This window comes from Adiantum capillus-veneris, chromosome 17, assembly GCF_014529385.1.
Source record: "Adiantum capillus-veneris isolate H3 chromosome 17, ASM1452938v2, whole genome shotgun sequence".
NCBI lineage: Eukaryota > Viridiplantae > Streptophyta > Polypodiopsida > Polypodiales > Pteridaceae > Adiantum > Adiantum capillus-veneris.
In genome coordinates this window covers 138,538,103-138,559,139 of record NC_140947.1, presented here as the reverse complement: position 1 = coordinate 138,559,139, position 21,037 = coordinate 138,538,103, and the positions used below count along the sequence as shown (strand labels likewise).

At 43.8% G+C, this 21,037-nt stretch overlaps 1 protein-coding gene across 2 annotated transcripts in view; it reads right to left on the bottom strand.

The window, feature by feature from the left end:
- The window catches only part of LOC147438162 (polypyrimidine tract-binding protein homolog 3-like), a 66,088-nt gene extending 45,353 nt beyond the window's left edge, over positions 1-20,735 (bottom strand). Inside the window, exons 1-3 of one of the 2 annotated variants that reach the window (XM_086487496.1) lie at positions 20,554-20,735; positions 20,254-20,325; positions 20,085-20,161 (exon numbers count right to left, since the gene is read on the bottom strand). In XM_086487496.1, coding sequence (XP_086343622.1) covers positions 20,085-20,161; positions 20,254-20,325; positions 20,554-20,610 — 206 coding nt within the window. In that variant the 5' untranslated portion in view covers positions 20,611-20,735. The remainder of the gene's footprint in view (positions 1-20,084; positions 20,162-20,253; positions 20,326-20,553) is intronic. The other variant, XM_086487497.1, reaches the window with a different exon arrangement.
- Between the last annotated feature and the right edge of the window lie 302 nt (positions 20,736-21,037).

The following is a 21,037-nucleotide window of genomic DNA, read 5'->3' as shown; positions in this document are numbered from 1 at the left end:
TTTGGGATGCTTTTTGTCGGGTTGTCCTTTATCCGCTAAGTCCGATGGTCCTTCGGCTGAATATGCTATTGCAAAACGCTGGTTCCTGCTACATACGCTGATGTGCTGGATCAAAAACGCTGACTGGCTGAGTTAAAAACGCTGATCTGCTGGCTGGTTTTGTCTTTGTTTCGCTGTCCCCTTGCTGGCAGAAACACCATGCTGAAAACGCTGGAATGGCTGCATGTAAAACGCTGATGCAGAGTTTGCAAAATGCTGTCTAAAGGCTGAAATCTCCTGCTGAAAATCGCTGGTATGGCTGTGCAAAAACGTTAGACAGCAAGTGTTAAAAACGCTGTTGAGGCTGTTTGAAAACATTGTGTTTGCCGGTCCTTTGCTTGCCGAAATCCCCTGCTGAAAACGCTGGCCAGAGGTTGCCCAAAACGCTAGCATGCATGAGGGAATCGTTGATCTATGGGCTGAAATCGCCAAAGTCTTCTTGCAGTTGGTCTTGCTTGAGAAGGTGTCTGTTGAGCAATGCTCCTGTTGCCTCTTCTGCCAAAAAGTGCTAACTCTGGTTTGCTTATATATTATCTTAGCAAAATTGCCCTACCTACTTTCCAACAAAAGTTACTTAAAAATAATAAGTGAAAAATGTCAAAATTAGGGAAAATAGGTCTATGCATTCTAAAAATGCTATTGATGGGATCTGACTCGTATCTGATGGTCATGCTGTGTGCAACCAGAGGATATGCATCTAATCTAAGTGTTTTGACATGCACGGTCTGCGAACACTCACAAAAGTGCCAAATCACTTCCTATCCTAGACTGACTTGACTGAACTGAACCGAACCTTGGTCATGCTGTAGCTTGTCCACGGACACATAGGGTTGGATGTGTCACGTGACTCCCCTCCTTTTCAAAGTGAGGTACAGGTACCGAACTGTATGGCGTCGAGGGAGATCGGTAATAGCATGCGGAATCCTGTGAAGGACTCTTCATCGGTCCACTCTGATGTGTGGATCGTGCGATACTTGAACTTCATAAAGGTCTACAACGCTTGCTTCTTTGGGCCGCGCCGAAAGCGACACAAAGTCATCTTCAATGCTTCCACTTCGTCTATAGTCATGCGTCTACCTTCTTCAAGAATCTCCGAGGATGAAAATTCCTAAAACCACTTCAAACACAAAACCATGAACATACCCATACCATGTAAAGTGACTGGAAAAATTCTATTCCTTTAAACAAGCTGTGCATGCAATGTAGATGAACAAATAGACGGAGTGCCAAACCGTTCACCACACAAACGCAAACCATGAGATTGAATCTTGTCTTTCTGAACTAAATCAATTAACTGTGGCAATTCCCAACGGAAATGCCTATGCTTGGTGCTCATACTTTCTTGTGCTCTTTCTACAAATGTGTCGTACCAAGGAAGAGAATGTCACAAACTGCTGACGTGTCAGAACCCTAAAGAATGGAGCCAACTTGCAGATGCTGGCCGAGGGGCCTAAACCCTAAGAGAACAAGTAACAGAAGAAGAAGTCCTACCAACTTATGGAGACCCCGTCCGATGGGGATCCAAGTGACATAAAGGATTAAAATAAAGCAGGACCCGCAAACTGATGACATGGTAGTTTTTCAAAAATTACGCTGACATGATGACGTGGCATGCTGTACAGATTTCCGCGTTTTGCGTTGGCATGATGACGTGGCAGCTATACGAATTTCCGTGACTTATGCTGGCAGTTTTTTGGCATTGCTTTTTGGACCAGATGCTTTTGAGTTTGAAGGCTTTTCACTGTAATTGCTTTTTACGCCAAGGGCCTTTAAATATGAGGTTAGGGCTCATTCTCTAGCATGCTTCCTAGCGAAGGTGCAGAGTCTCGAGTACCGGCTTGTACTGTGTTGATGCAATATAAAGAAATACCGAAAGGGGCGCCAAGGTTTGGGGCCAATACTCTTTGGGGTGGAATTCCGCCACTCCGTGTCGCGTGTCGTCTCTCTCGTTCAGTTCAATTGTTATTGAAGTGCTAAAAGTTTGTTCAGTCAATTCGTTTCTATTGACACGTGGTGCCCGTCTTGTGACAAGAGACATGGAATGTGACGTCCTTGAATGCATACTTTTCAGCTTGGCATGAAAAAGCCGCATACATCCGTGCTCATTCATGAGTGAAACGTGCTCAACGTACAATATGTCATGCCTAGGAAAAGGGATCACATAAAGACGCTGACTAAAATACAGGAAACAATCACGAATGAAACACTCGAACAATGCGTGCTGACGAATCATTCGAACACATAGTACTTCCTGTGAGGGTTCTTTGGACCTAGGCTCGACAGCCAAGATCGGTTCGTCGTGTTTGATCGAATCTGCCTGGGGGGGGGGACCTCGACTCAAAAGCCAAGATCGATTCTTTGTGATCGATCGAATCTGCAACAAGGTTAGCTTTCCCAGAAAAAGCATCAACTAAGCCATCATCCTTGTGAACAATCACATCATCTTTATCTTGTAAATCATCATGCTTGTGAGAAATCACATGCAAATCATCATGCTTGTCCTTATCATCCAAATCATCATGCTCATCATTATCATGCAATTCATCATGTTTATCATCATGTCAATCATTGTCATTCAAATCATCATGCTCATAATCATGCAAATCACGTGTCATGCTTTGGAGAAGAAGAGACGGAGAGAGTCTCCTTTTCCGGATTCTGTTCAAACGGTGCCTGCACAATTGAAAGAGTCGCAAGAACTCTTTCATGTGTTGGTCGCTCTTGTCTTTTCTTGCTTTGTTCTCGCAATCAAATTCTGCTCGTCTTTCTTTGGCTTCCAATCGTGCTTCACGCTCTATGGCTGCCACTCTTTCTTCATATTCACGATCTATGGCTGCCCTTCGTTCTTCGTAGGCCTTTTTTCTGCTTCTCTTTCTGCTTTTCTTTCTTCGCGTTCTACCTTTCTTTCCATAAACAACTGCTCCAATTCCTCCATAGAATCTGGTGCAATCCTTGGCGTAGATGGGGAAGGGGGAACCTCCTCGTGGGGAAAATTCTTCTTCGCCTCTCTCATGCTCATCACCTCCAAGCGAAGTATCCTTTCCGCTTCGAGTGATGACCATCCATTGAAGTCGTGGGTTCTTGTGGTCTTGGGTTCTTAAGTTCACGAGGAACTTGGGTTCTTGTGGGTCTTGGGTTCTTGGGTTCTTGGGGATCTTAAGTTCTTGAGGTTCTTGAGGTTCTTCTTTCACTTGCAATCTGTGTTAGAGAAGGAACTTCTCTTCACCCGAGTTCTGCTCTTTTCCGCGGGCGCACCCCTTGGCGGCCTTACGCTCGCACCAAGGTTGCTTTTTCCCACCTCAGGTCAATTGGCCGGCCACTAAGTGCACGGTCCGCTCTCAATGAGTGAAAAGAGGCACAAGGGGAGGCTGGACAAGCCCTTCTTTCTTGGGTTTCCTATCACTCTTCAAAAACACGATTAGGAATCGACGCACCCAAGAGGACTTAGGTTACGTGCGATCGCAACAAGCAAAAAAAATTATGTGGTTCTTGTGGTTCTTTCCTTGAGTGATACAGAACACTGCCAAAGCTCTGATACCAATGTAAGGTGCAACGGAAGTGAATGTTGAACTTTGCTCAAGATGAGTGCTCCGAACTGTGCTCAAGGTTCCTTTTTCTTACGGAAGCGAGAGCCTTCCGTTCTTTAATGAGAGAGTGCAAGTGATCACAAACAAAGTGAATAGACACTGTGCGTGAAGGTGCTGATGTCACCAGCCACGCCAGTGGCAATTCCATTTTTGTTTATTTTCTCTTTTTTTAAGGAATTTCGTTTGTTTTACCTTTTGGAAACACCCCTCTGGAAATCTAACTGCCTTGCATTGCATAGCCAGTGTGGAACTGTTCAGAGAGAGTCCATGCCTGAGGGCTAAAGAGCACTAAGGTTGGACAAGGACTACGGTTAGCCAAAGTGGGGTCATTGGCCAGTCAAAGCGGAATCCTTTGCTACATAGGCTACATTTCAGTTCTGGGTGTGGCTGCAATGTACAAAGAGGGTCAGATGACCTAAAAGAATGTAATGGCAAAAACTCCTAAATTTTAGGGACTGGTATTTTTGGACGGCAAAATGTCTTCGCGTCATTACGTGCAGTTTGACATGGGGATCATTTTGTTACTCTGTGGCCAAGTCAACAGAGGCTGCAGGTGAGATATTTTTAGACCCGAGAGTCTAAAGAGGAAAAATGCACAAATGAGTGACACTTGGCACTCTGAGGCCAGTTTACTACTTAAAGAAAAGGCAAAAACGTGATTTTCAGCTGTGAGCTCGTTTTTTGAGTGCCGTCACAGGTGGGAGAGCTTCAATGGAGTGTTGGCTTACCCTCTATGTACAGTGAGGGGCAGGATGTCATGACCTACGCACCTCTCACTGCTCTCTCCCTCCCCTATTCTTTATGGTTATGCCCCTCTAGTGGGCTCATCACATTGACCATGTACAGTCTTGTGATTTGATTCTCTATTGCTGAGGCAAGAGCCTCCCTGAACAGGAACAGGAGTAGCTAACTGCTACTCCAAAGCAGGGAAACGAGAGGGTGAAAACCTCTCAAGTAAACACACAAAAATCAGCACTGTTTTATTGCTGATTTTGGGCTGTTTTGAGACTGTTTTGTGCTCGGAATCATGCCAGAATCAAGGGGCACGTAGTCCAAGGCATTGGGAACAGTGCAGGGACAGTTGACAGTTGAAATTAAGTCAAAAACAGGTCCTAACCAAAAAATACAGCGGTCTGAAATTTACTGTTTTGCAGCCGTTTGGATGCCAGATGCATTGGGAACAGTGCCCAATTGTCAGAGAACACTTCTAGATGCATTGGGAACAGTGCCCAATTGTCAGAGAACACTTTTGGGAAGTGTTGGGGCTCAAAACAAGTGAAAAAAAAACAGAAATTCCAGCGAGCTGTAATTGCTCTTTTTGAGTTGGAATTAGAGGTTTATGCCAGTGGAAGTGAGTTCCAGCAGGGGAATTGGTTTCGCGCAAGTTTTGGGGCTGTTATGCTACCGAAATTTGGCCAAATCAAGTGGTATCTAGTTGGATATAGACAAAGGATTCCCAACTCTACTTTGTAAATTTACCCTCTCAAAGAATAAAGAAATACCGAAAGGGACGCCTATTTAGGGGCCAATCTAGTGTCTGACTCACATACAGATGCATTCTAGCATCTGTATCCCATTCCCCTCTCTTGTGTCATTATAGCACAAGTAGAATAGACGACTAATAATGGGTGAAAGCTAAATCAAGGTTTGAAGTAAAGTCTACCGCCCTTTTTGAAGTTAACACGCCGTTTACATGGTTCCATCGACGGGATTAAATCACTTTTTCCTCAGAAAGTGAGCCTTGGTTAGTTTGGGTTAAAGACATAGAGAGTTTCTTGAAAACACAGAGAGTTTGAAAGTAGATCGAGTGGATTTACAAGTGAGAAAGGCTACGAGAGTCTTTCTTTGGATACAGGTGAGAAAAGTTACGAGTCTTTCTTTGGATTTACAGGTGAGAAAGGCTACGAGTCTTTCTTTGGATACAGGATGGATGGCAACAAGGAAGAGGGTTCCTCTTCAGAGGATAGACAGCTTATTCCAACTGCACATGAAATTGGCGAGAGTTCAAGCCAAGCAGAGAAAGCTTTGCAGGTTGTTACTGTTGTGACCATGTTCAAGCAATTGATGGAGAATCCAAGATTTATGGAGTTCATACAATCTTCATCAATAGCACATCAAGTTCAAGGCAGTTTTGGCATGCCAGGAACAGTGTTTAGGGGTATGCAAGGCATGGTGCCCAACCCCATGTATGCAAACATTGGTTTGCACCCAGGATTTCAGGGCACACAAGGTCAGTTTGGGGTGTCACAAGGCAACTTGGGTATGGCTGGTTTTTCAATCCCATCAGTGAATATGACACCTGGACATCAACATGTTACTGGCCAGGGAGTACAGATGGCTCCCATAGGTGTACCATTATGCAAACTGTCTCTTTTAACAATTTGGAGTCAATGGATAAGCTAAAGCCATACAAAGAAGATGATCAGTGAGTCCATTGACACATTCAATGGCTTTGATGAGAGGACAAAGGTTTTCTCTTTCCTCGAACAGTTTGACAAAGCATTTGTTGGAAGGAACAATTAAAGTCAGGAAAGCTGCCACTTTTCTGGAAAAAAAAATGCAAGTCAGTGGTGGAATACACTGTTGTTACAAGGACAGACTCCTTCCACTTGGAATGATTTCATACAGGTACCGAATTAGCTAAAGGCTAATTCAAAACAGGTACAGGATGATTTAACAAGATTTCTTGCGAGAAATCTCGTGTAAATCAAAGGGCAAGTAGTCCTACTGATGCAGAAGATCAAAGGCTACGAATTGGTGTGATTGGCACGCAAAACAGAGCCCGAAAGAAGAAAATACAACTTGCTGTATTTTTCTGCAGATTTACGATTTTGACCCTATTTGATGCCTTTTTGTCCCAAGAGCTTCGGGGAAGCTAGAGGACAGTAATACAAGTGATCTGGAGCATTTTAGGAGCTAAAAACAGAGAATTCAGCGTGCTGAATTTCCAGGATAGGTTTGCAAAAGTGCTCTATTATGCGTGGATAATCACTTGGATATGTGGATTTTTGGTTGTGAAGATTTCTACTACAGTTATGCTGCCAAAATTGGGTCAAAAAGAGAATTCTCAACCCAATAAAAGTGACAGCATAAGGGTAGATCACAGGTTAATCTCCAAAGATCAAGATGAAGAGCAGAGAAAGATTGTTCTCGATGCTCAGTATGCAAATCAATGATATTGCATAAAGGCTGAAATTGCCTGAGAGTTGGAAGATTCACAATGCGTTTCACGTGAGTCTTCTCAGACCCTATGTGGGTGATGTGCCAGAAGATATGCCAGTTGAAGATCAGCCGGAAGTCAAGGAACTTGACGAGATCTTGGTCCCGGAAGAGATTTTGGCAAATAAAGAAAGAAAAGAAAAGGCAAGGTTGTAAGGTGCTGTTTGGTAAAGTTCAAAAGCTATTCACCTCTGGATGTCAAGTGGATGGAAAAAAGTGAACTTGCAGAGTCACTATAAGTATGGGAACTTAAAACCTTGGTTTGCAACCTACCTTGACCCCTTGAGATTCAGAGCTACATGGATCGTCAGTGTGACAATGGCTTCTGAAAGAAATGATGTACATGTTACTTACAATGAGCTCAAATGAAGTGCATGCTACATGAATGTTAGAGCTGTACAGATTGTCAGTTTGGCAATTGCTCTTATGGAATGTCCAAAAGTTTGGTTAGTGCTATAGAAGTGAGTATTTCTTGTCAGTTTGTCAAGGATACAGTAATTGCTTCTATTAAAGGGTACATGTGTAACTGCATCTTAAACTGTCGGTTTGGGTATGCTCGAAAGTGTTACTGGATCCAACGTGTACTAAAAGACAATGGCAAAACGCGTCGCTACCATTTTCTCATTGGAAAGTTAATGACTCAAAGAAATGGCAGAGTGCGAAGCTACCACTATGTCATTGGGACAGGGTTCATGCGCAGGCAATACATGTGTCGACGAGGTGTTGAATACACCAGGGTTGACAATGAGCATGTATATGTCGTACATGTGTCGACGAGGTGTTGAATACACCAGGGTTGACTATGACCATGTACGACATAGGTGCAAACGAGGACGTTTGAGATTTCAAGAGGGGGGGTATGTCACCAGCCAGTGGCAATTCCATTTTTGTTTATTTTCTCTTTCTTTGGGAAATTTCGTTTGTTTTACCTTTTGGAAACACCCCTCTCGAAATCTAACTGCCCTACGTTGCATAGCCAATGTGGAACTGTTCAGAGAGAGTCTAGGCCTGAGGGCTAAAGAGCACTAAGGTTGGACAAGGACTATGGTTAGCCAAAGTGGGGTCATTGGCCAGCCAAAGCGGAATCCTTTGCTACATAGGCTACATTTCAGTTCTGGGTGTGGCTGCAGTGTACAAAGAGGGTCAGATGACCTAAAAGAATGTAATGGCAAAAACTCCTAAATTTTAGGGACTGCTATTTTTGGACGGCAAAATGTTTCACGTCATTACGTGCAGTTTGACATGGGGATCATTTTGTTACTCTGTGGCCAAGTCAACAGAGGCTGCAGGTAAGATATTTTTAGACCCGAGGATCTAAAGCGGGAAAATGCACAAATGAGTGACACTTGGCACTCTGAGGCCAGTTTACTACTTAAAGAGAAGGCAAAAACGTGATTTTCAGCATGAGCTCGTTTTTTAGTGCTGTCACAGGTGGGAGAGCTTCAATGGAGTGCTGGCTTACCCTCTATGTACAATGAGGTGCAAGATGCCATGACCTGCGCACCTCTCATTGCTCTCTCTCTCCCCTATTCTTTATGGTTATGCCCCTCTAGTGGGCTCATCAGATTGACCATGTACAGTCTTGTGGTTTGATGCTCTATTGCTGAGGCAAGAGCCTCCCTGAAAAAGAACAGGAGTAGCTAACTGCTACTCCAAAGCAGGGAAACGAGAGAGTGATAACCTCTCAAGTAAACACACAAAAATCAGCACTGTTCTATTGCTGATTTTGGGCTGTTTTGGGACTGTTTTGTGCTCGGAATCATGCCAGAATCAAGGGGCACGTAGTCCAAAGCATTGGGAACAGTGCAGGGACAGTTGATAGCTGAAATTAGGTCAAAAACAGGTCCTAACCAGAAAATACAGCGGTCTGAAATTTACTGTTTTGCAACCGTTTGGATGCCAGGTGCATTGGGAACAGTGCCCAATTGTCAGAGAACACTTTTGGGAAGTGTTGGGGCTCAAAACAAGTGAAAAAAAACAGAAATTCCAACGAGCTGTAATTGCTCTTTTTGAGTTGGAATCAGAGGGTTTATGCGAGTGGAAGTGAGTTCCAGCAGGGGAATTGGTTTCGCGCAAGTTTTGGGGCTGTTATGCTGCCGAAATTTGGCCAAATCAAGTGGTATCTAGTTGGATATAGACAAAGGATTCCCAGGACTCTACTTTGTAAATTTACCCTCTCAAAGAATAAAGAAATACCGAAAGGGGCGCCTATTTAGGGGCCAATCTAGTGTCTGACTCGCATAGAGATGCATTCTAGCATCTGTATCCCATTCCCCTCTCTTGTGTCATTATAGCACAGGTAGAATAGACGACTAACAATGGGTGAAAGCTAAATCAAGGTTTGAAGTAAAGTCTACCGCCCTTTTTGAAGTTAACAGGCCGGTTTTACAGCTAAGACTGAGAGATAGAGAGAGAAGACAATACGACACCGGGACGGTGTAAAACCCTCCTACGAAGGCCCCACTCTCGATGGCAAGAGTGGTCTACTATTGTTTGCACAAACTGGTACAAGATGCTGATGCAAATCTAATGGGGCTATGTCGAGGTCGACGGTGTGGATGACGAGGACGAGACTATGGCTGAAAACTGAATGCTTTGGGATGTTTCTTGTCGGGTTGTCCTTTATCCGCTAAGTCCGATGGTCCTTTGGCTGAATATGCTATTGCAAAACGCTGGTTCCTGCTGCTACATACGCTGATGTGCTGGATCAAAAACGCTGACTGGCTGAGTTAAAAACGCCGATCTGCTGGCTGGGTCTGTCCTTGTTTTGGTGTCCCCTTGCTAACAGAAACACCATGCTGAAAATGCTGGAATGGCTGCATGTAAAAGGCTGATGCAGAGTTTGCAAAACGCTGTCTAAAGGCTGAAATCTCCTGCTGAAAATCACTGGTATGGCTGTGCAAAAACGCTACGGAGGCTATTTGAAAACACTACATTTGCTAGTCCTTTGCTTGCCGAAGTCCCGTGCTGAAAACGCTGGCCAGAGGTTGCCCAAAACGCTAGTATGCATGAGGGAATCGCTGATCTGTGGGCTGAAATCGCCAAAGTCTTCTTGCTTGAGAAGGTGCCTGTTGAGCAATGCTCCTGTTGCCTCTTCTGTCAGAAAGTGCTAACTCTGGTTTGCTTATATATTATCTTAGCAAAATTGCCCTACCTACTTTCCAACAAAAGTCACTTAAAAATAATAAGTGAAAAATGTCAAAAATAGGGAAAATCGGTCTATGCATTGTAAAAATGCTACTGATGGGATCTGACTCGAATATGATGGTCATGCTGTGTGCAACCAGAGGATATGCATCTAATCTAAGTGTATGGACACGCACGGTCTGCGAACAGACTCACAAAAGTGCCAAATCGCTTCCTATCCTAGACTGACTTGACTGAACTGAACCCTGGTCATGTTGTAGCTTGTCCACGGACACATAGGGTTGGATGTGTCACGTGACAAAAGCATTGTGAATTGTCACGTAGGCAAATTCCACCAAAGGTAAATACTTTTCCCATTGAGTCTTTTGATCCAAGATATAAGACTTCAATAAATCTAGTACCACTGAATTGGCAATCTCGGATTGCCCGTCAGTCTGCGGATGGAAAGATAACGAGAACTGCAACAGCGTGCGAATGTTCTCTCAAATAGCCTTTCAAAACAAACTCGTGAATTAGGGGTCCTTGTCAAAGACAATCGTCTCAGGCATGCCATGTAATCTGAAGATCTGGGCCACAAATAGTCTCGCTAAGTGATCCGGCTTGACTATTTTCTTCACTAGAATGAAATGAGCTTGCTTGCTAAATCTGTCAATAACAGTCCAGATACCATCGTGACCACTCTGTGTTCTCGAGAGATCAAAAATGAAATCCATTGCAATACTTTCCCAGGGGCGGGTGGGTATGGGTAAAGGTTGTAACAATCCCTGTGCTTTACGCCTATCAAACTTGACCTTCTGGAATACCAAGCAACTGCGCACAAAATCATCCACGTCCTTCTTGAGTCTTGGCCAAAAGAAGTATTTCTCCACACCTTTCAAGGTGGTAGCAATGTTGCGGTGACCCATAAAAGGTGGACAGTGGCATTCAGTCATAACCTTTTCCCTCAACAATTGTGTGACGCACAATATCGTTTTCCTCATCAAGTAGCCATCCCGAATGGAATATCCCGCTACTATCTCCCCATTCCGTATCCAAGTGAAAATATCTGCAAAATCTGTATCCATGGCATACTGATCGACCATATCCTCGAAGCTCGTATGATGTATTGCGGAAATAGCCAGAACCAACGACTTCCGGGACAAAGCATCCGCCACCAAATTCTTATGTCCCTACACATGGACATTGGACTATCTGGAAGTGAAACTGTGACAAGATGTTCGCCCACACATCTGCTTTTCGATAGTTGCTTGCTTCTGTGACAAGAAGTAGCGTAAACTCTGAAGGTCTGTGAAGACAGTAAAATCTGCTCTGAGTAGGTAATGTCGCCACTAAGTAAGAGCATGGATAAGTGCCAAAAGCTCTCATAAATTTGTGTTGTCAATTCCGACCTTGAGAACAATCGGCTCTCGTAGGCAATGACATGGCCTTCTTGCATTAAGACTGCACCCAGACTACGACAATATACTTCAAATGACTTCTACAAGTCCGACAGAGTCAAAACTGGTCCTGTAGTCAATTTCTCTTTCATGACTGAAAGGCAGTCTGTCACAAGACGGGCACCACGTGCCAATAGAAAAGAACAAACTCAACAGACTTTTAGCACTTCAATAACAATTGAACTGAAAGAGAGAGACGACACGAGACACGGAGCGGCGGAATTCCACCCTAGAGAGTATTGGCCCCAAACCTTGGCGCCCCTTTCGGTGTTTCTTTATATTGCATCAACACGATACAAGCTGGTACTCCAGACTCTGCACCTTCGCCAAGAAGCATGCCAGAGAATAAGCCCTAGCCTCATATTAAAGGCCCTTGGCTTGAAAGCAGTTAAAGTAAAAAGCCTTCAAACTTAAAACCATCTGGTCCAAAAGCAAAGCCAAAAAGCTGGCAGCATAAATCACGGAAATCCGTACAGCCTGCCACATCATCAGCCAGCGCAATTTTCGGTAATCTCCCTGCTGCCCTCAGGGTTAGGGTTAGGGTTAGGGTTAGGGTTTCTACGATTACAGCATCTCTGCAAAACAACTCAATTTAGCTCAAAAATTTCGAGGGTCATTCCCAGGGACATTCCGAGGGACAATCAATTTGCTCTTTTATTAAGGAGTTAGCTTCTCCTTTCTTCTCTTTTGATCAAGGAGTTAGCTTCTCCTTTCGGCTATTTTGATCAAGGAGTTAGCTTCTCCTTTCGGCTGTTTTGATCAAGGAGCTAGCTTCTCCTTTCGTCCAGATCGGAACTCTTGATATTCCGACGTAGTAAAATTAGCCATCTAGACCGTACTGATCTTCCACGTGTGTCTTAATGCACTAAAATTACATACCCAGGCAATCCCATCCAATTAGGAATATTCAGTAATTGGTACATCACAATGCAACACAAATGCTTACATATGCATGTTACAAGACACAACAAACAGCGCCGCTGAGCACTCCCCCGAGACAAACGATCTGCGGTATGAAGCTACTCAATGACTACCTCGTCACTCCCCTCGCAAATAACCTAAAAAGGTCCGGGCCATGAGCTCAGAGGACTATACAACCAAACGCTCCCCAGGCATCGACCTGCGTCGTTCGGAGGTTTTCTAGCATACAACGGAACGCTCCCCAGGCATCGGCCTGCGTCATTCCGAGGTTTCCAAACATACAACAAAACGCTCCCCAAGCATCGGCCTACGTCGTTCCGAGGTTCATATAATACCAAAACAGTATTTCTCACTTCTCCACCCGGGAGTAAAATCACCAATCATTGAAACCAGTATCAAACCAGAGTCAAACAATTCAAATCGGCACCAAAACAAATACATCCATTTCAAACAAATTCCAAACAGGATCACCAAACAAGATCAAACAGAACTCAAACTTAAAAAGCAATCTCGACATCAATCGAGCTCAAAAAGTCGATTGACTTTCCATCTTGAAACTTGCACCAAAAATTAGGGTTAGGTTCATTCCGTAAGGTCGTAGCCGAGCACAGCATGGTCCATCAGCTCTTGGACAGATAGTGTTTCTTTGGCGGCAATGGTAGTCCCAAGATAGCAATCGCACCGAACCTCCAAGGTCATCAACTCGAGAAGAGACATCTATTGAGAGATGTCGAGAAATTTCAAGATATAATCTGCTAGGGTTTCCATAGCAAGCATTTCAGGATACCCCTCTGCCAAAAGTTGCACTCCGAAGGAAGATGTCAGAAACCATATAACTTCGGGCAAAAATTTTGCTTGAAAGCTTGCCAAGTCCTTGGAGTATGCTGCTTGGTAGCTGTAGACATCAACATCTGCATGGCACTGCTTCTGAGAAAAACAATGACTTGAAACAAATCTAGATCCTTCTCTTGCAAGTGATCTTCATTGGCTTATGCCCTGTAAGACATGAGCGGTGAAGACGGGACCGCGCCCGATGCGCAATGAAGTAAGGGTGGGAGTGGCTAATAAGCCCAGGTTGGAGGGCAAAGATACCTCAAATAAAATTCCAATAGTCAATAGCTCTATCTGCTCTTTTGTAGGACCGGTATGCTTTCAAAAAAGCACAATGCTTGATACTTTGATACCACTGTCAGAAGATGGGCACCACGTGACAATAGAAAAGAACAGACTGAACAGACTTTTAGCACTTCAATAACAACTGAACTGAAAGAGAGAGACGACACGAGACACGGAGCGGCGGAATTCCACCCAAGAGAGTTTTGGCCCCAAACCTTGGCGCCCCTTTCGGTATTTCTTTATATTGCATCAACACAGTACAAGCTGGTACTCCAGACTCTGCACCTTCGCCAGGAAGCATGCCAGAGAATGAGCCCTAGCCTCATATTTAAAGGCCCTTGGCCTGAAAAGCAGTTACAGTAAAAAGCCTTCAAACTTAAAAGCATCTGGTCCAAAAGCAAAGCCAAAAAGCTGCCAACGTAAATCAGGAAAATCCATACAACTTGCCACGTCATCAGCCAACGCAGTTTTTGAAAATCTCCCTGCTGGCCTCAAGGGTAGGGTTAAGGTTTCTATAGTTTTAGGGTTAAGGTTTCCAGAATTAGGGTTTGCAAATTTTAGGGTTAGGGTTTTTAGAATTAGGGTTTATAGGTTTTAGGATTAGGGTTTCTAGAATTAGGGTTTGCAGGTTTTAGGGTTAGGGTTTTCAAAATTAGGGTTTCAACAGTTAGGGTTTCTTGCAGAAATTAGGGTTAGGGTTTCTGCTATGGGACAGCCACGTCATCACTTTGTGACAGTTTAGGCCCCTCGGCCACATCTATAAGTTGGCTCCATTCTTTAGGCTTTGACACGTCAGCAGTTCGTTACACAATCACCTTTGTGGGTCCCCACGAGAAAGAGACTCCTTTTTGCGTCAACAAATGCAAAGGGGAAGCAACCTCTGCAAACTTTCTAATGAACCGCTAGTAGTACGAACACAAGCCCATGAAGCTTCTAAGTTCTAACCTCATGGACATTCTTCAAATCGGGCCAATCACGAATAGTCTCTATCTTGGCCGGTTCCATCTGCACTCCTACTGCTGACACAATGTGTCCCAAAAAGTGTATCTCTGGTAGGAAAAATTCAATTTTCTTTGCATTAATCACCAACTTGTGATCTCGTAATGCCTGAAAGACCTATACCAAATGTTCTCTATGTACTCCCTCATTCTTGGAGAAAACAATGATGTCGTCAAAGAAAGTGCCAACAAATAGTCTATACTGTCAAAAAATCATGTCCATCATCCAGTTAAATGTCATTGGAGCATTGGTTAGGCCAAAAGGCATCGCCAAAAACTCAAATAACCCAAAAGTCGTCCGAAAAGCTGTCTTGTAGACATCTCCGGGCGCGATTCGGATCTAATGATATCCGCTCTTCAAGTCAATCCTGCTAAAACACGAGGATTCCTGTAGTCGGTCAAGAATATCATCGATCCTCGGAATCGAAAATCTGTTCTTGATGGTGATTTTGTTGAGAGTTCTATAATCAATGCACATTCTCCAAGATCCGTCTTTCTTCAAAACCAACAACACTGGAGAGCAATACGGTGAAGTACTAGGCTGGACAAGACCCTTTTCCAAGAGGTCTTTCACTTGGTTCATAATTTCTTTGTTCTAGGCTCGGCTCACACGATAAGGTGGCCGGTTCGGTGGAGTGCTTCCAAGTATTAGATCAATGGTATGATCCTCAGGACGAGCTCGTGGTAACTCGTCTGGCAGGCCCTCTAAAAAGCAATCAGCATGAGTGTGGAGAAAATCTTGGCGTTCTTTATCAAGTTCAAACAGATTTGTCCTATTCTCATCATTCAAATCTCTCAAAAAGATCGAGTAAACAAACAGACTGGATTTCATTAATTTTGAAACGGCCAAAGCCGATACAATAGGGACAGACTCGCCCTTAAGTTTTACATCAAGTACAATAGTTCGGTCCTTTTCTGTAGTCAAAGTCGCTTTTCTCGCCCGATAGTCGACCACGGCGTTGTTCTTATGGTACCAGGGAATTCCCAAGAGGACATCACAACCTTCCAAGGGCATTATGTAGAAGTCTCATGCCCCAAATACCCCTGGCAATGCAACCGAAGTTTGTTAATGATAGGTGTAATGGCTACATCCCTGTCGGGTGCCGCTAGAACTGCCTCTGCTAGTGGTCCCATCCGATCAGGTGTGATCTCGAGCCGTGCCACCAATTCAGGTGAAATGAAGTTGGCCTTCGCTCCTACATCAAAAGAAATCAGGGCTTCTTGGTCTTTCCCTTTGCCCGAAGCTCGGCAAAGTTCTGTACTCTCGTCGATCGTGCTTGGGTCAGTACCCATGCAATCTGGAACCAGTCCTGCTTTCATCTTGCCTTTTCATCCACGTTCCTCAGCTGCTTTCGAACCCTCTGGCATGTCTTCATCCGTGTCGTTCTGTTCTTTCGGTGCTTTTTTAGGGCACTTCGCGGAGATATGCCCAGTTTCCCCGCATCCAAAGCACTTCCCCTCTTTGATGTAAAGGGCTATCTCTCGAAGAGTGAGCTTGTTTCTTTTCTGGGTTGCTCTTCCTCTTTCTACTTTCATTGTTCGAAGTCTGTTCGGTCCTTTACGCCATGATTTCATATGTGGTGAATGGCAAAACCCCGTTTCGCATGACTCATCAGTTCCTGAATGGAATCTGACTTTTGCTCTAAGCAGTGAACTCGGATCTCTGTAGGAAGTCCCAAGGTAAACCGCTCAATCTGTTCTTTGAACGAGATCTTAAATGAAGAGGCTAGTAGAAAAGATCTCTAGAATCTCTCGCAATATGCGTCCAATGTATCCTTCTTGGTCATCCGAAGATGGTTCCAAGCAGTTCGTATGTCGCGTTCATACTCCCAAGTCAACCAAGAAGAAATAAAAAGCCTTTTAAATTTCAGCCATTTAACTAGCGCTATCTTGTTCAATAGAAGCGTGGACCACCAAGTTCGAGCATTGCCCTTGAAGTAAGAGGTAGCCCTTCGAATCTTGGAGTGCTCTGAGTAACGCCCTCAGAAGAAAGCTATGTCAAACTGCTGAATGAAGGCCAAAGCCTTCCAAGCATCTCGATATCCAGAAAACGTGTCAAATTTAATTGATTGTCCACCTTCTTTAAACTCTCGGACTCTCTTGCTTTTATCCTCCAGAAAGTCATATTGGTTGGCTTTATAAAAATTATTCTTCTTTGCATAAAAGCTGTTGTCATCAGAGTCCAAACTATCCGAAGACGAGTCCTCTGTAGAACTGTCAACAACTGGGCGAGATTTAGACTTCTTTGCCTTTTTCTTGCCCTTTCCAAAGCTTTGCTTTTTGCTTCGCTTTTTCCCTTTTCTGTCTTCTTCGCTCGAATCAGAGGAGCTAGAAGAACTGTCAGAAGAAGAAGAAGAACTGGGTACTCCTTCAAATCGCACATGCTTCTGCTTTCTTGCCGAGGCAAATGTAGACTGACGACCCAAATAACTCGGGAAGTCAGTGCCTTTCCTTCTACTTTTTGTCGTGCTTTAGGGCTTTGTTCTGCACGTCAAAAAGCTGAGAAATCCGTGTCTCAACCATCTCTTCTAATTCTTGCTCTGTAAACATCCTTGGAGTAAGAGGTTTCTTGAGTGCCGGTTTGAGGGGTGGCTCCGTGGTTTGCCGCCACTGTGAGTGCACCTCCTCAAAGGAGGTCTGGCTCATAAATTTTGCAAATTTTGGGTCCTTCGCAAAATTTAGCATCATCTTTGTTGCATCGTTGATCAATCGTCGATGCTCCATCTCTTCAAGCTCCGCATGAGTAGGCCAAGGTGGGTCGTACTCCTCACGTGAATCTTCTTCATGATCTCTTCCCGCATCTCCGGATGCACAGGAAGTCGATTGATCTCTGTCTAAATCTATAAGTGTCGCGTAAAAAGGATCGGATTTCCCGGTAGAAGAGAAATCGATCGTTCTCTGGTACCACTGTAACAGACTTGGACACTCCAAGTCAAGATTCTACCGCGACACGACAGGAATCACTTCAAACCAGTTCACAATGGATTTGACACGGCCCGGCGGAGTCCCGTGCCTAGAGATATTGGCCCCAAAGACTAGCGCCCCTTTCGGTATTTCTTTTTGTATTAATCTGCAACTCAAAGTACAAGGGAGTGGGAGACTCACACTCTCAAACTCTGCGTCCAGATGCTTTGAGAAGTGGGAGGCCCATCCACACTTATAAAGATTTTACAAGGGATGCCAAAAGCAGAGCCCCAAAAGTGTCAAAAGCCCTTTTAAAATAGGCTTAAAAATAAAGCAAAGCTCTCTCTCTTTCTAATGCCTTGCATAAAAATAAAAGCTGGCAGTTTTTTTTTAACGTAAAAACTGCAGTACAGCTGCTGTACGGAAATCTGCCACGTCAGCTTGGATTCCCTACATTGCCTTCCGGGATTTGCGCCGCAATCTGCGAACCTGTCCGTACGTTGCACTGCCACGTGTCACTGCAAGTCTGCTCAGCCAGCCCTAGCAAGTGTTTGTGATACTATTCGCAGATTTCAGCATCTGCGTTTTCAGGGCATCATCATCACGCCGTCGTCACCGACATAGAGTCAGAATTCAACAGATACAAGATTTGCAGATTTCAGCCCCTTAGTGTTTTTAGTTTTCATCCCGTCTCGTCGCCGTGGACATCGTCGGCGAGACCATTGCATTCAGACCAGTGTAGAGATTTGTGCAATCAATAGTAGACCGCTCTCGCCATAGAGAGTGGGGCCCTTGGAGGACGGTTTGACAACATTCTAGTGTCGTATTCTTCTCTCTCTATCTCTCAGTCTCAGCACCTTCATTCACAATGTTTACCACTTTATTTGTGATCATTTGCACTCTCTCACTAAAGGAACGGAATGCTCTCCCTTCCGTAAGTAAAAGGAACCCTTGAGCACAATTCGGAGCACTCATCTTGAGACATTCACTTCCGCTGCACCTTACACGTTGAGGATCTACAAGAGTCAAAGTTGGGACCGTCAATGAGCATAACACATTGACACGAAAGAAATCTAATATCGGCCATACTTCCTCTAAAAGAAAAGTAAAGTCGCTAAACTAAACTAATTAAAACATATCAGTAGTCACTAGTCTTCAGCATTCTAAAGCTTCACCAATGGCATGCAAATCACATAACATGAAGGCATTTTATGCAAGCATTGTACGCATAAATAATTAGTGTCAACACAATCGGTTGATTGTATGAGCATGTGATTTCCGACGCAAATCGCAACGCAAATCTCAAAATAATCAAGAGGACGGGTGGTGGCAAGGCAGAGCTAACATAAAAAGAAACCCTCGTTGATGCTTTGTACTCAACATATTGCTTTTACTAAAAAGTTTTTAAAATAGAGCTTGTAAGGGTTGCTTTTAGCACCAAATGATTTAAATATGAGACCTCAGTATAACTTGTACTCAGATTTTGAGAGTGGACTCTACAAGCAAGTTGACACTTCAATTTAATAAAAAAATTACAATTAATCTTGTCCAAGGAGAACTCCACATCTCACATATGGATTTTGCAAATTTCTCATGGATAGTGGTTTTACTAGTTTGCTATTATGTTTCATGTCTACTTTAGTTATTCACCACCTAGCACCTCATGCTGACAATTTAAAACGGATACACTTACAAGGTTACCACAATATCTTGCCATGGCCGAATACATGAGTTTGTACACCTAGCATCCTCCACACATCCTTCCCCTCTCTTTGCACCACAAACAATCCTTAGTGCCATAGCCTTGAGTCAAAATGAAACCACAAATTGTTTTCAACAATTGTTTTAGTAATTCGAGCTATGAAAGTGGTGGATTGTGAAGTTCTAAGACTTCATCATCCACAACACTTCTCAAGAGAGCTCTACATAATGTATGCTCAAAGGTTTCTAGGTTCATAAATTCTTCCAACGAAAGCCGGTCTCGTGAAACTTTGTCCTTAACCATGCGTCAATCTCAATTTTGGGTTTCTTGATTGTCAATTTAATTAATTGTTGCTCTTAATCCCTTTGCAACAATCAATAATATGGATCATTAGCCATAAAAATCCAATACATTGTTACAATTCTTCCATTGGACATTTGTGGTCTCTCAACATACTGAGAGAGTTGTAGCTCATGGGCAGCGTGTCTTGCCTATTTTGCATTGTACATTTGCGGTCTCTGAACTTATTGAGAGAGTTGTAGCTCATGGGCAGCATTTTGTACCTAAAGAAATGATTTTTTATTATACTTATTGAGGAAAAAAACATTAAAAACTACTGAAGGGTGCTGGGTGCACCAAAGAGCATATAAGGTCCAACTCCTAACTTCTATGTACACTAGTTTGTTCCCTATCCAATTTTCCTTCTCTCTATAATACAGTTGAAAACCTGCTAGCCTGATGTACACATTGCTATCGGCTTCTATAAAGTTTGCTAAAGGTTAAATACACCTACATGAAATTGCTAGTAGCCACAAAGAAAGGAAACATCTTTTGCAAATATGGGTTTAAGTCTCCCAAGTCACAACAAGATTTGAAGCTAATAAATGCAGACAGAAATGAAAACTGGTACAAACAGCTAGAGCGCCACTTGCTCTAACCTCATGCATTCCTACTGATAACCCTTTTGTAGCTCAAAAAAGCATAACCTCTGATTGTCCAAGGGCAAAATGATCACCTCACGTTTGCTTGTGCATTCTCATAGTACTCCACAACGCTTCTAGCAGACGCGAGATCTTGCATCTGAACCAAAGCCTGCACTCTCACACAATAAAAACAAAAAGTGCGTTAAAAAACAGTACACTCAGCAGCTCTTTGCATCCCAGCTCGTGCTTACTTGCATGTACCTGATTCTTAGCACGAAGCATCACCAGTTTTATAACTTTGCCGAAAGGTCTGACAAGCTGGCTGAGGTCCTCCTGTAAGCCCACCCACATACACAAAAACATCTCTCTCTCTCTCTCTCTCTCTCTCTCTCTCTCTCTCTCTCTCTCTCTCTCTCTCTCTCTGTGGCCTGCACACATACCTCAGAAATCCCCCGCCACTCCCCCCTCCCCCCCCCCCCCCCCCATTTCCGCGTGCGCAAAATTTAAAACTTTTTCCTCTCGCTCTCTCTCACACAGTGGCGCACCTGCACTCTCACATACCTCAGAAATCTCCGAACCCACATTCCGGAAGTGCAGAACTTTGGATGGCTCCGCCATCGCCAGAGAGAGAGAGAGAGAGAGAGAGAGAGAGAGAGAGAAAAGAGAGAGAGGAGGGAACACGCTCAGCTCCTGGTGAGTTCTGAGGTGATTAAAGTAGGCCCAGTATAAGACTTTGCACAAGTTTGCAAGACAATCGTCAACTACCAGTAACTACAGTGGTAGGCATAAGTTTAGAATCCACATCAGTCGTCTGAAATGTTTTGTTGCTCTTAGAGTTGGCTATGGTGAGGAATCTTACTTAAGCATTGAACATCATTCAAAGGTTTGTACAATGTAATGGACTTGTTGAGAGCTTTAATGGAATCTTGGAGAAGATGTTGTTCAAGCTAGTTGAAGGCCATCCAAAGGATTGGGATGAGTACTTAGATAGAGCATTATGCATTTATAGAGTCTTTGAAAAGATTTGTACTGGGTTTAATCTATT